A 12,718-nucleotide genomic window follows, 5' to 3' on the forward strand; every position below is an offset into this window, starting at 1 on the left:
ATCCTATATGTCACTCATCTAGCAATTTATCATTGTTTTTGGAAACCCAGGTTATGGTTTTTCAAATGAAATAACACTTTAAACAAAATCAGTGAAGGTGTTTCATTAAAGCCTTAGAGCAGTGTATAAGCAAAAATTATTGGCTGTTGTGGTTATCAGGTCTGCCATAACCTATTTGTAGTGTAAAAAAAAAACAAAACAAAATTCAACAGAGTAAGTTGAAGACATAATTGACTTTATTAAGCCATTCATGAATTCGGTAGCATCCCGTCTAGCAACTAGAAAGGCCCACTGAGTTTATAAAATGGAAGTTTTTATAGGAAGAAGGTGGGACAAGGGAGCTACTAATGAAAGAACAGAAAGGATTATTTTGGGGCAGGAACATCCTTTTGGGTGGGAAGAGAATGGGAAGGTTTTTTTAAATCATGCAAATTGTCTCTTCTTTCTGAGAGGGGTTGGTGGTGGAGAGGGCCCACGTGACAGATTCCTTCGTTGGTGTTGGCCAGAAAATTCAAGGTTGTTTTTGGGAAAGGTTGAAACTGCAATTTGATGAGATATTATTAAATCTAGGTTTGGTATCATGAGCTCTTAGCACAAGTGATGCCATTTTGGGTCTATGGTTCACAGATTTAAAGTTATAATTTTAAAAAATTTTTTTTCTTTGTTGATTTTAGAGAGAGAGGAAGGGAAAGGAAGAGAGAGAGATTAATGAGAGAGAACATAGACTGGCTGCCTCTTGCATTCCCCCCGACAGGGTTCAGCCCATAACCTGGGCATGTGTCCTGACTGGGAATTGAACCAATGACCTCTTGGTGCATGGGTCAATGCTCAACCACTGAGCCACACCGGCCAGACTAAAGTTATAATTTTATACTGTAGTGATTCTGTAGCTCTCAATCGTGAGCTCACTGAGGGCAAGGGCTCTGATTCATGCTTTGTCCCTTGCAAATATTTAGTCCACAACAAATATTTAATAAATATGCTTATAAAGGCTGAGCCTACTATGACATTCTTATTCATAGATAAAGTATTTTGTAACAGGGTTGAATAACATTTTTTTTCATTTTTATTCCTCACGTGAGAATATTTTTCTATTATCATTAGAGGGGGAGAGAGGGAGAGACAGAGAAACATTGATGTGATAGAGATATATCAGCTGGTTGCCTCCTGCATGACCCGACCAGGGCTGGGGACGAACCCCCGACTCATTGATCCATGGGTTGATGCTCTTACTGCTGAGCCAAACCTGCCAGGGCTGAATAACTTTTTAAAAGGAAAGAATTCTCAATATTTTGGTAGTGATAAACAAAACCCATGACCACCTCTCTTCCCTCCCCTCCCACACCTCTCAATATAAACTTTAGCAGCATAGAAACACACAGAAAGCTTTTAAAATGCCCATTCCTTTACCCTATCTCATTTATTTTTTAATATGTTTTTATTTTTTTTATTTTTTTTAAAAAGAGAGAGGGAGAGAGAGATAGAAACAGAGAATCACTGATGTGAGAGAGAAGCATCCATTGGCTGCTTCCTGCACACCCCAACTGGGGATGGAGGCTGAAACCAAGCATGTGCCGACTGGGAATCAAACTGGGACATCTCAGTCCATGGGACAATGACACTCAATCCACTGACCCACACTGGCCAGGCTACTCTATCTCATTTAAATTAGGAGCTCTGGGGTAGGGCCTTTTTGGAAGCTCATCAGATATAATTTTAATATGGATGGGGTGGGACCAATTGGACTATAATTTATTGGATAATAATTATGTTTTCTCACTTAGGGAAGCATAATGAGATTTGACCTTTTGCATTTAACTTTTTACAGAAAAAAATAAGTGAAAGCCCTAAGAAAGAGGGCACTCCCTGAGCAATTGCTCCTGTTACCCATTGGAGGGTGCAAGTCCAGGAGAACCCCATGTCTAGCTATTAAGCAATTAGATAACAGCTCCCCTCCACCCCCTTGTATTTTAATCCCTGTGTAGTAGAATCTGTTGAAATATTTGCTTTCCCAAAGAGGGAGTTTCACAGTTTTGATACATAGTGAGTTTTCTTTAAATGGATTACCACGAGCCCAGGCCTGTTTGGCTCAGCTCTGCCTATGGTCCCTACACACCAGGGTTCGGTTCCTGCTAAGGGCGCGTACCTTAGTTGTAGTTCATCCCTGGCCCTGGTTGGTCGTGCGGGTGGCAGCCACTAGATGTGTCCCTTTCACGTCGATGTTTCTCTCTCTCTCTCTCCCTCCCACTCTACCTAAACAAAAAATGGGCAAGGATTAAAAAAAAGGATTACGACAAGCTTGAAAAAATTTAAAAGCATATTGCAGAAATGTTCTTGATGTAAGAAGTGTCTTCTCTCCATTTTAAGGATGAAATGCGGACCTGAGCTCAAACTCAGGTCTATGTAATATTAACATAATTAGGTAACTTAGAAAACTATGATTACACTAGACTTGCTTGGAAGTCTCCTTTTACAAGAAGTCTATACTACTTAATGACACCGGCCATCCTTTTAGGACCCAGCAGTAGCGGCAGGTGTCCACTGGGCTAGGGGCATAGAGAGGCCGATTGGACAGCTTCAGCCACGGTTCCTCATCCCTGGAGTGTGTGCAGTTACTCACAGTGCAGTAAAAAATGCTGATCCTCCCCAGCTCCGCTTTAAATCATCTTCATAAGGAGGATTCAATTTGATCTTTGGCAACCACAAAGATCACCCTACCTCACCCCCAAGCGAACTTCTATTTAGTACACAGTAAAGACTCATTTTTCCCGTCTCCTAATTTTCCTTCCGGGTGAGGCTGCAGGCCAGTGTTCCGGTCTTGCGCACTAGGCCCCAGGCACGAGGACGGCGGCACCGTTGCCATGGTAGTGGGTGGTGGGGTTCTAGTGGGACCAGTCACCTAAGTAGGGCTGAGACTGCACCGGGCTGGCCCTTTGGGACTACGGAATGGGCTGAGGCGGTGGCGGCTGCCCGGACAAGGTCGTTTGACGGGCGAAGGGTGCGACACTGGTCGGGGACCCTAAGACATCTACTTTGAGGAGCGGGCGGGACAGGGGTTGTCCTGGGTCCTGGGGATTGACCTGTGGGTGACTGCAGTATTTGACGCGGGCGTGACAGGAAGTGTGAGGGTAATCCCCCTCCCCCATGATGGATTGTGACATGTAGTGAAGGAATCTTAAAACACTGTTGCAGGGAATAATCGAGGCCGCAGGAGGCCCCCGAAGTTCTGATGAGGGGTGGAGCCCCATAAGGAGACCTTACTGCAGAGCTGGCAGTTTCCAAAGACAAAGAAAAGATTCCTATTTTTTCTATGTTTCTATTTTTTAAAATATGTTTTTATTGATTTTTTAGAGAGAAAGGAAGGGAGACAGAGAGAAACATGGATCCTGCACGCCCCCGCCCCCTACTGGAGATCCAGCACGGCCTGTGCCCTGACTAGAGATTCCCGGGGTCCTCAATCCATGGGAAAATGCTCAATCCACTGAGCCCCACCCGGGGGCTATGATTCTATATTTTAAAGTATGGGTATACTGTGGAAATGCATTATCCAGTTTGAATAAATAAAATAAAAATGTTTAACATTTTCTTTCTTTATTTCTATGAAGAAGAAGCTGGGTTTAAGAATGGAGATGTATGAAGTCCTTGGAAAAGTGGGAGAGGGAAGTTATGGAACAGTCATGAAGTGTAAACATAAGGATACCGGGCAGATAGTGGCCATTAAGATATTTTATGAGAAACCAGAAAAATCTGTCAACAAAATTGCAGCGAGAGAAATAAAGTTTCTAAAGGTTTGCTCCTTTTGCCTTAATTGCTCTCTAAGTAAAAAGAGAAATAGTTATGGGGAAAAAATTATACAAGGAATATTTCAGTTAACATATATATTAAGACAGGTAATAGAAAAGCAAGTGTGATTCTCTACATTTTGTAATTTTATAGTGATACAAGATACATGTGCTTATGTATAATGTAACAAAAGCTATGCCAAATATTATGAAATAATTATTCAGAAATATTCAGGTATACTAGTTAATAAATATGTCTGCTTTGTGCAAGGCATTGTGCCAGATGCTGAGACTATAATGAGGTAAAAGACAGTACCTGCTCTTCAGGATTTTTATTTAATAAAAAAGACAGGATGACATATAAAATAATACTGAATAAAAAGTGGCTCATAATAAATGCCAAGTGATTAATATAAAGTCCTGTTTGGTAGGGAAGATTTCTTGGAAAAATTGGGACATGAATTTGGCTTTAAATCGTGTAGAATTTATGTAAGAGGGATAAACTTGTATTATAGGTTAGCAGAACAGCATCAACTCAGAGAGACTAAAACAGGACAAGGATAAAAAGCAGAGTGGAAAGGACAAGAGCAGAGACATTTGCCTGTAGTATTTCCTGTACAGAAATAGAAATAGGTGGGCCCTGGTGGGTTTGGCTCAGTAGTTGGAGGTAGAATGGAGGATCAATGAGTTGAGGGTTTGATTCTGGTCAAGGGCACGTACCTCGGTTGTGGCTTTTCCCTGGCCCTTGTTGGGTCGTGCAGGGGCCAACCAGCCCATGTGTCCCTTTCTCATCCATGTTTCTCTCTACCCCTACCCCTCTATCCCCCTCCCTCCCACTTTGTCTAATGATAAAATGGAAACATATCCTCCGGTGAGAATTAAAAAAAGAAAGAAAGAAAGAAATAGGTGGGATCAGGAAAGTAAATTGGAGATAGGTTTTAAAGTCTTGTCTTTTGGGCTAAGAAGTTAAAATTTGAGTTTGCAAATGGATGAAGGTTTTGAATTCAGAGTAAAGAACTCTATAATACAAATGTGGCAATATTTTTTTTAGAAAAGATTGGAGGACTCAGACAGTAAAAATAGGGAGGCCTGCTATGTGAGTTTAATTCAAGAATACTGGTGAATGTTGTGAGGGCCCTTGTTGGAATGCAGCAATTTGGATGGGAAGTAAAGTTAAAACATGATGTATTGCAAAGAAGACACAAAAGAGTGTAGAAGGAAGTAGATGCAAGGAGTCAAAGGTATCTTTGAAATTCGGTGAATACTATTATTGATGGAAATTTGAAAGACCCCAAAGAGACATAGTTTGGGAACTAGGTCAGTTTTAGAAATGTTGAATTTGAGGTGACAGGAGTACATTTAAGTAAAGTTGACCAGTGGGCTTTTAGAGATGGGGAACAATATCAGAAGAGTTTAGGGCAGAAGATAGGATTTTGTGTAGTTATGGCAGATCAACCCTGGGGAAAGAACTCAGGAGTGTGAAGAAAGGAGCATTAACATCCCTTGGTGACTGAGTACAAAACTAGTGATTTAAAAATATTTAAATATATATGTATTTTATATATTGGAATTTATCTAGATGCTTTAAGGTTTATGGCATTGACAATGTTGTCTAGATGTTGTTGTTGTTTTAATCCTCATCTGAGGACATTTTTCCATTTTTTATTCAGATAGAGTGGGAAGGAGAGAGAGAGAGAGAAACATTGATGTGAAAGGGACACATCAAGTGGCTATCTCCCGCACGACCAACCAGGGCCGGGGACAAACTGCAACCGAGGTACGTGCCCTTAGCGGGAACCAAACCTGGGTCTCTCCGGACCACAGGCCTACGCACTAACAGCTGAGCCAAACCGGCCAGGGTTAGTCTAGATGTTTTATGTAATGAAGAAAACATACTCTTTTTGCTCATTTTTATCTGATACAAAAGTAATATTCTTCTCTTTCTTTGTAAATGCATATTAGACATGATGAATCAATTTGCTTTCTAAATAGAAGAAATACATTAGGTGTCTGTGGATTGTAGGAACTACTCTATTTCTAGACAATGAAAAGGAAAGTTAAAGTCAGTAAAGATGTTATAATTTTGTGTAAGATACCAGTCCTTATCCTGATGACCTAAAACATAGAATAATGTAAGGCAACTATTATGCACTGTAAGTGAGAAATCTGATTGGAAAAGACCTTTTTCCAGACAATATCTTTTGCTCATTCTTCACTGTTTTTGCATTTAAGCTTATTAATATTTTTTTCTATTTAATAATTTTTAGAAGCCAATTATGTGCCAAGAACACAGGGATGAATTTGAAAATGTACTTAATTATTACAACTATTATGCAAACTATTTTGAGTCACCATAACTGTTCATATTGGTTTATTTCTTATAGAATTTTTAGTTTAATTCCACAAGAGAGATTTCTTGGATTAGATAACATTCTTAATCTAAAAAGATTGTCATAATGACTTAATTTGAACTAAATTTTTATCTTCTAGGATTTCACTAAATAAATGACAGTAATTAGTGAAAATATGTGTATAAAAGTTGTCTAGTAATGAAGGAAAACAAAAGCAAACAACTTGAAAAGGGGTAATGGAGCATTTCTAGGAGTTTCATGGTTTATTTGAGAGTGTACCTGACTCCTTACCACCCTAATCTTCCCTAATACTTATTAATGGAGTTAATTAACCCTTCACTGCTTTTGCCTTTAAAATAAAGACTGGGGCCCTGGCTGGTTTGGCTCTGCAGTTAGAGCATTGGCCTGTGGACCAAAGAGTCATGGGTTTGATTCCAGTCAAGGGCACATACCATAGTACCTCGGTTGCGGTTTGGTCCCCAGCCCTGATTGGGGTCCTGCCGGAGCAGCCAATGGATGTGTCTCTCTTACAATGGTATTTCTCTCTCTCTCTCTTCCTCCCTCCCTCCCACTCTGTCTAAAGATAAATGGAAAAATATCCTCGGGTGAAGATTAAAAAATAAATAAAATAAGGAGTGGATAAGAAACCCGTAATTTTCCTTAGTTGAAAGATTAATACTCTCGTGTCCTAAAACAGTCGTTTCTTTTTGCTACTGCCAGCATGCTGTCACTGCAGCACTCTGGCATCTTGCCTACCAGGGAAATTGGGAGCAAAAATAAGAAAGGTAGGGCAACTGGCATTATATTTTGGCATGTTTTTCTATTAGTCATGTTTTATGTTTTAAGGACTGGTTTGTGTATTAATACAAATAAGTAGAAAAATTGATACTGTCCCATCAGAATAAAGGCAAATAATTTTCATAAAAGTATACTTTTCTCTTTTAAAAAAAAAATTTGTTTTTCCTTTATTGATTTTAGAAAGAGAGGAAGTGAGAGGGAGAGAGAGATAGAAACATTGATGAAAAAGAACATCGATTGGCCGCCTCCTGCATGTTCCCCACTGGGGATCTGGCCCATAACCTGGGCATGTGTCCTGACTGGGAATTGAACCAGCGACCTCTTGGTGCATGGGTTGGTGCTCAACCACTGAGCCACACCAGCCAGACTATAGTTTTCTCTTTTTATTTATTTATTTATTTATTTATTTATTTATTTATTTTTATCCTCACCCGAGGGTATTTTTCCATTTTTTTTGTACAGATAGAGTGGGAGGGAGAGAGAGGAAGGGAGAGAGAGAGAGAAACAGCGACGTGAAGGGACACATCGAGTGGCTGCCACCCGCACGACCAACCAGGGCCGGGGACAAACTGCAACCGAAGTACATGCCCTTAGCGGGAACCGAACCCGGGTCTCTCCAGACCGCAGGCTGACGCTCTAACTGCTGAGCCAAACCGGCCAGGGCTATAGTTTTCTCTTTTATTAAATGCTTTTTATTAATTTTTTTAGAGAGTGAGGAAGGGAGAGATTGAAACATCGATGTGAGAGAGAAACATCAATCAGCTGCCTCCTGCACACACCCTACCAGAGATCGAGTCCACAACCCTGGCATGTGCCCTGACCGGGAATCAAACTAGGATCTCTCCATCCATGGGATAATGCTCAGTCCACTGAGCCACACTGGCTGGGCTTCTTTTATTTTTTCCTCACCCAAGGATATTTTCCCGTGGATTTCTAGATAGAATGGAAGGGAGAGAGAGAGAGAGAGAGAGAGAGAGAGAGAGATACACATTGATGTGGGAGAGTCATATTGATTGGCTGCCTCCCGCATGACCCCTACCAGGGCCAGGGATGGAACCTGCAACCCAGGTACATGCCCTTGACTGGGAATCAAACCTGAGACCCCTCAGTCCAAAGGCCAACACTCCAACCGCTGAGATAAACTGGCCAGGGCAAAAAGTATGGTTTTCTAATGAATCCAACATTGAAAATATACCCCTTAATTTTTAGCTAAATTATAAATATTTTTGCTAGTTTGAAAAATAGTTAAATATTTGAGAGTTGGTTATAATTAAATCAATGTATTAAAAAATAGAATAAGCACCATAAAATATTAAAATGTTATTTCTTTCCTAAACTGATACATGCCATTTTTGATATTTTGAAATTATTTTAAAAGTGATTAATACCAGCTAAAAAGGTGTCTTCTTGCTTAATAGGATACTAGACTATTATTTTATTCTAATAGAATAGAATAATGCTTACTAGAACAAAAATGTTCTACAAATAATTGTATATTTATGTAACATCCTTATGACTATAAATTGGTACTTCCATATATCTGAGTTTCTAGATATTCTGATACTCTTTTGTTACAGTGTGATGAACTTATAATGTTCACCTGGAACTTAGATTTTACTCTCAAGAGTTTAAGATCAAACTCAGAGAATAATTAATTTATATAAATTCAGATCACATACTCAGTAGCATGAGATCCATGCTCATTTGAAAACATAAGGACCTTTTAAATTTCAGATGTTAAATTTAACCACAAAGCAAGTTAAAAGATAGGAAGACATCTCTTAGCAGCATTTCGACTTGCATTATAGTACATTAATTCTAAATTATTTTAATAAGCAATAAAATGCTAACTTGAAGTAAAGCAATACATTTCCCTTTGTTCTAAAAATATTAATTATGAAACAGATTAACATTTTCTTAAGATAGGAATGTAAGCAAATCAGTTGAAAAATGTCTGTTGAAATGAAAAGAAGCTGAGAATAGTTCTGTTACTTTAAAAAATGATATAGTTGTTATATATATAAATTATTGTGCATAAAATAATTTCTTCAAAATCTTTTTCTTTTGTCAATAGCAATTCCGTCATGAAAACCTGGTCAATCTGATTGAAGTTTTTAGACAGAAAAAGAAAATTCATTTGGTGTTTGAATTTATTGACCACACAGTATTAGATGAGCTACAACATTATTGTCATGGACTAGAGAGTAAACGACTTAGAAAATACCTCTTCCAGATCATTCGAGCAATTGAGTATCTTCACAATAATAATGTAAGTGCTGCAGTATAAGCCAAACTATAGGATGTATATGAATGAAAGTGCCCTTTAAACATTGTTTTGTTTTTAAGAAGGTGGTTAAAATTACTTTTCTGTGAGTATTGCCATCCTGAAAATGAGCTCACTACCTTACAATATAGTTGCAGAACCAAAAAATGTAGTGAGCACACACTATTTATAATTATAAGGGCAGACCAAGTACGGGATGTTAAGGAGGTATTAATAATTTTGTACAGAGGAATCAAGAGTCAACGGGGACATCTTTTATTATTAGAGAAAGCACGTTAAAAAACGTTGAAGGCTAGGCTAGCTCAAATGAAGAGAGGTTTGAAGGTAGGAACTGGAAACTTGGCCAGGGGAATGGCAAGCGAATGTGGATGCCTGCAGGGGAAGAAAGGAGAAATAAAGTAGCCAAGAGATATAGAGCCTTGTTTAACTTATGAAAAATCAAGAAAGAAAAGAAAATCCCTCTTCTGACTTTTCTTTCTTTATTTATAATCCTCCCCCGAGGATATTCTTCCATTGATTTTTAGATAGAGTGAAAGAGTGAGCTCTACTTTCTGGAAAGTTAGATATGTATTCAGGAAATAACAGTAAAAGCTGCAAAAATAGTTTTATTAGTAAGTGATGTAGGCATAAAATCTATATATTCCTGGCTTTTTCAGATATCCTAGTTTTTAATTTTATGTCTTGCTAATAGTGTATCACATTTTACTGCTTTGAAAAATATGGTTGTGCCCAGCTGGTATGGCTCAGTGGTTGCGCATCAACCTCTGCACCAAGAGGTCGCCGGTTTGATTCCCGGCCAGGGCACATCTCAGGTTGTGGGCCTGATCCCTAGTGCTGGGCATGCCGGAGGCGGCCGATTGATGTTCTCTCTCATTGATTTTTTTTATCCTCACCCGAGGACATTTTTCCATTTTTTGTTCAGGTAGAATGGGGAGGGAGAGAGAGGAAGAGAGAGAGAGAGCAACATCGACGTGAAAGGGACACATCTAGTGGCTGCCACCCGCATGACCAACCAGGGCCGGGGGCAAACTGCAACCGAGGTACATGCCCTTAGTGGAAACCGAACTGGGTCTCTCTAGACCACAGGCCGACGCTCTAACTGCTGAGCCAAACTGGCCAGGGCCTCATTGATGTTTTTGTCTCTCTCTCCCTCTCCCTTCCTCTCTCTCTACTATCAATAAAGAAAAAAAAATTTTAAAAAGAAAAAGAAAAATATGGTTGTGATAGCAACTGGATTTCAGATTGTAATTTTCTTGCCAGCTAGATCCATGGGGAGGCAGTATAATGCAAAAGTTAAGAGCACCCAGTCTTTGGAATCAAACTATCTTGGGTTTTTCAACCCAGCTTATCTGTGGATAACCACACAACTTGTGCAGTTCACAACTTGCACAATGCAAGGTGGCAGCTCCATTACTCTGTGGCCCCAGAAAGTGATTTAACCTCTCTGCACCTAATTTTCTTTATCTATGAAATGATACTATAGTACCTCACAGGTTTTTTGGTAAAGATCAAATTAGGTAGTAGGTATAAAGTGTTTAGCACTGTATCAGGCACATTTTATTTTATTGTAAATATGTTTTTATTGATTTTTTTAGAGAGAGAGGAAAGGAGGGAGAGATAGAAACATTGATGTGAGAGAGAACATCGATCAGCTACCTCCTACACACCCCACATTGGGGATAGAGCCTGCAACCCGAGCGTGTACCCTGACTGGGAATCAAACCCGGGACTTCTCAGTCCATGGGATTATGCTCAATCCACTGAGCCACACTGGCCGGGCTATCAGGCACATTTTAAGTGCTCAATAAATAGTGCTGGTAGGGAGTCAGGAATAGTCATGTTATTTGTATCCCTATAGTGTCTTGTCTATAGTAGACTTTTAAAATGTTTTTTTGAATAAAGGGAGACACCAGTATGGGCTAGACTGAGAGTAGAAGATTTCAAAGAAGAGCTAAAACTAAAGTAAGTACAATTTTGAACTGTAACTAAGATTTCACTAGAAGAGGAAATACATTCAGATGGGGTACCACTATAATAAAGGTAGACCTGGGCAGGGGACTTTCAGAGAGTGGTAATAAGTACACTTACAGAGACCAGGCAAAGGGAGGTAAGATTGCACAGCTGCCCTGGGGAGAGGTTTTCCAGAGCCTTGAAATTATCCTGAGGAGTTTGGACTTTTTCCTGAGGATCCTGGGAAACCATGGAAGTTTTTCAGCATTGCTGTAATAGGATAAGAACAAAACATTATTTTGGCAAGGCTGGAGGACAAGTATGGAGAGAAACAGGGAAATCAGGTGAGCAGCTATTGTGACAGTCCAGATATGAAGTGGTAAGGGCTTGGACTAGCATAGTGACAATGGGAAAGAGAAAAAGAATGGCAGTGGGAGAGGATGGAAAGACTTCAAAAGAGAAATGACAGAATTTGGGAATAACTTAAATAAAAGAGGGCTGCAAAAAGAGGGAGAAATCAAAGATAATTCCACGATTTTTTATTTGAAAGCAAGAGAATTGTGGTGCCATTGGCAGTAACTGATTTTAGAAAGGGGAATTATTTTTACATATATTGATATATTGTAAGGGACACTGAGAATTTTAAAGTAAAAATAGTAGTTAACTGATTGTTTAACATGGCCTTAGGAAGTTGTTAGAATTGGATATACAGATTTGGGAAGCTTCCCAAGGGTTGAAGAGGTAAGGATGGTTTACTCTTGAAGGGACAGAGAAAAGAAGAAGGTAGTCCTCAGTACAAAGTATGGAAGAATATCTGTGAGGGTGTATGAGGCAGCAGAGAAAGAGGACTGGACAGAAGCACCCACATTCTCTTATTTTCTTTTTCTTATCTTAGGACCTGGAGTAAAGTTATCCCTGTCCTTCACTTCACAGAATGTTGTAAAGTTAGTTACCTTTGAGAAGTAAGGCAACTCTGGAAACATTGTGGCAGTTTTTTTTGTTTAAAGCATATTTTGTTTTGTTTGTTTTTAAATTGATTTTTTAGAGAGAGAGCAAGGGAGAGAGAGATAGAAACATTGATGTGAGAGAGACAGGGATGGAACCTGCAACTCAGGTACGTGCCCTTGACCGGGACTCAAATCTGTCACCCTTTGGTCCTCCGGGCTGGTGCTCTAACCACAGAGCCAAACCAGCCATGGCCGAATATTTTATTTTTAAAATATTTTTCTTGATTTTAGAGAGAGAGGGAGAAGAAAGGAGAGGGAGAGAGAAAGAAACATCGATGTGAAAGAGAAACTTCAATAAGCTGCCTCCTGTACTTGCTGACTGGGGATCGAACCTGAAACCTGGGTATGTGCCCTTCCCAGAAATTGAACCATGGCCTTTCTTTTTTTTGTGGTATGTGCCCCTAGCGGGAACTGAACCCAGGACTCTCTGGTCCGCAGGCCAGCGCTCAACCGCTGAGCCAAACTGGCCAGGGTGAACCATGGCCTTTCAGTGAACAAGAGGATGCTCAACTGAGCCACACCGACCAGAACTCTTCAAATATCTTT

At 39.7% G+C, this 12,718-nt stretch overlaps 1 protein-coding gene across 2 annotated transcripts in view; it reads left to right on the plus strand.

The window, feature by feature from the left end:
* Positions 1 to 12,718, plus strand: part of CDKL3 (cyclin dependent kinase like 3) — a 70,521-nt gene that overhangs the window by 1,976 nt on the left and 55,827 nt on the right. The window contains exons 1-3 of one of the 2 annotated variants that reach the window (XM_036282036.1): positions 2,901 to 2,998; positions 3,606 to 3,788; positions 9,006 to 9,200. In XM_036282036.1, the coding sequence (XP_036137929.1) occupies positions 3,624 to 3,788; positions 9,006 to 9,200 (360 nt within the window). In that variant the 5' untranslated portion in view covers positions 2,901 to 2,998; positions 3,606 to 3,623. Of the gene's footprint in view, positions 1 to 2,900; positions 2,999 to 3,605; positions 3,789 to 9,005; positions 9,201 to 12,718 lie in introns of those variants that run through there. The other variant, XM_036282035.1, reaches the window with a different exon arrangement.

Source organism: Molossus molossus, unplaced genomic scaffold, assembly GCF_014108415.1.
Source record: "Molossus molossus isolate mMolMol1 unplaced genomic scaffold, mMolMol1.p scaffold_m16_p_4, whole genome shotgun sequence".
Classification (NCBI taxonomy): domain Eukaryota; kingdom Metazoa; phylum Chordata; class Mammalia; order Chiroptera; family Molossidae; genus Molossus; species Molossus molossus.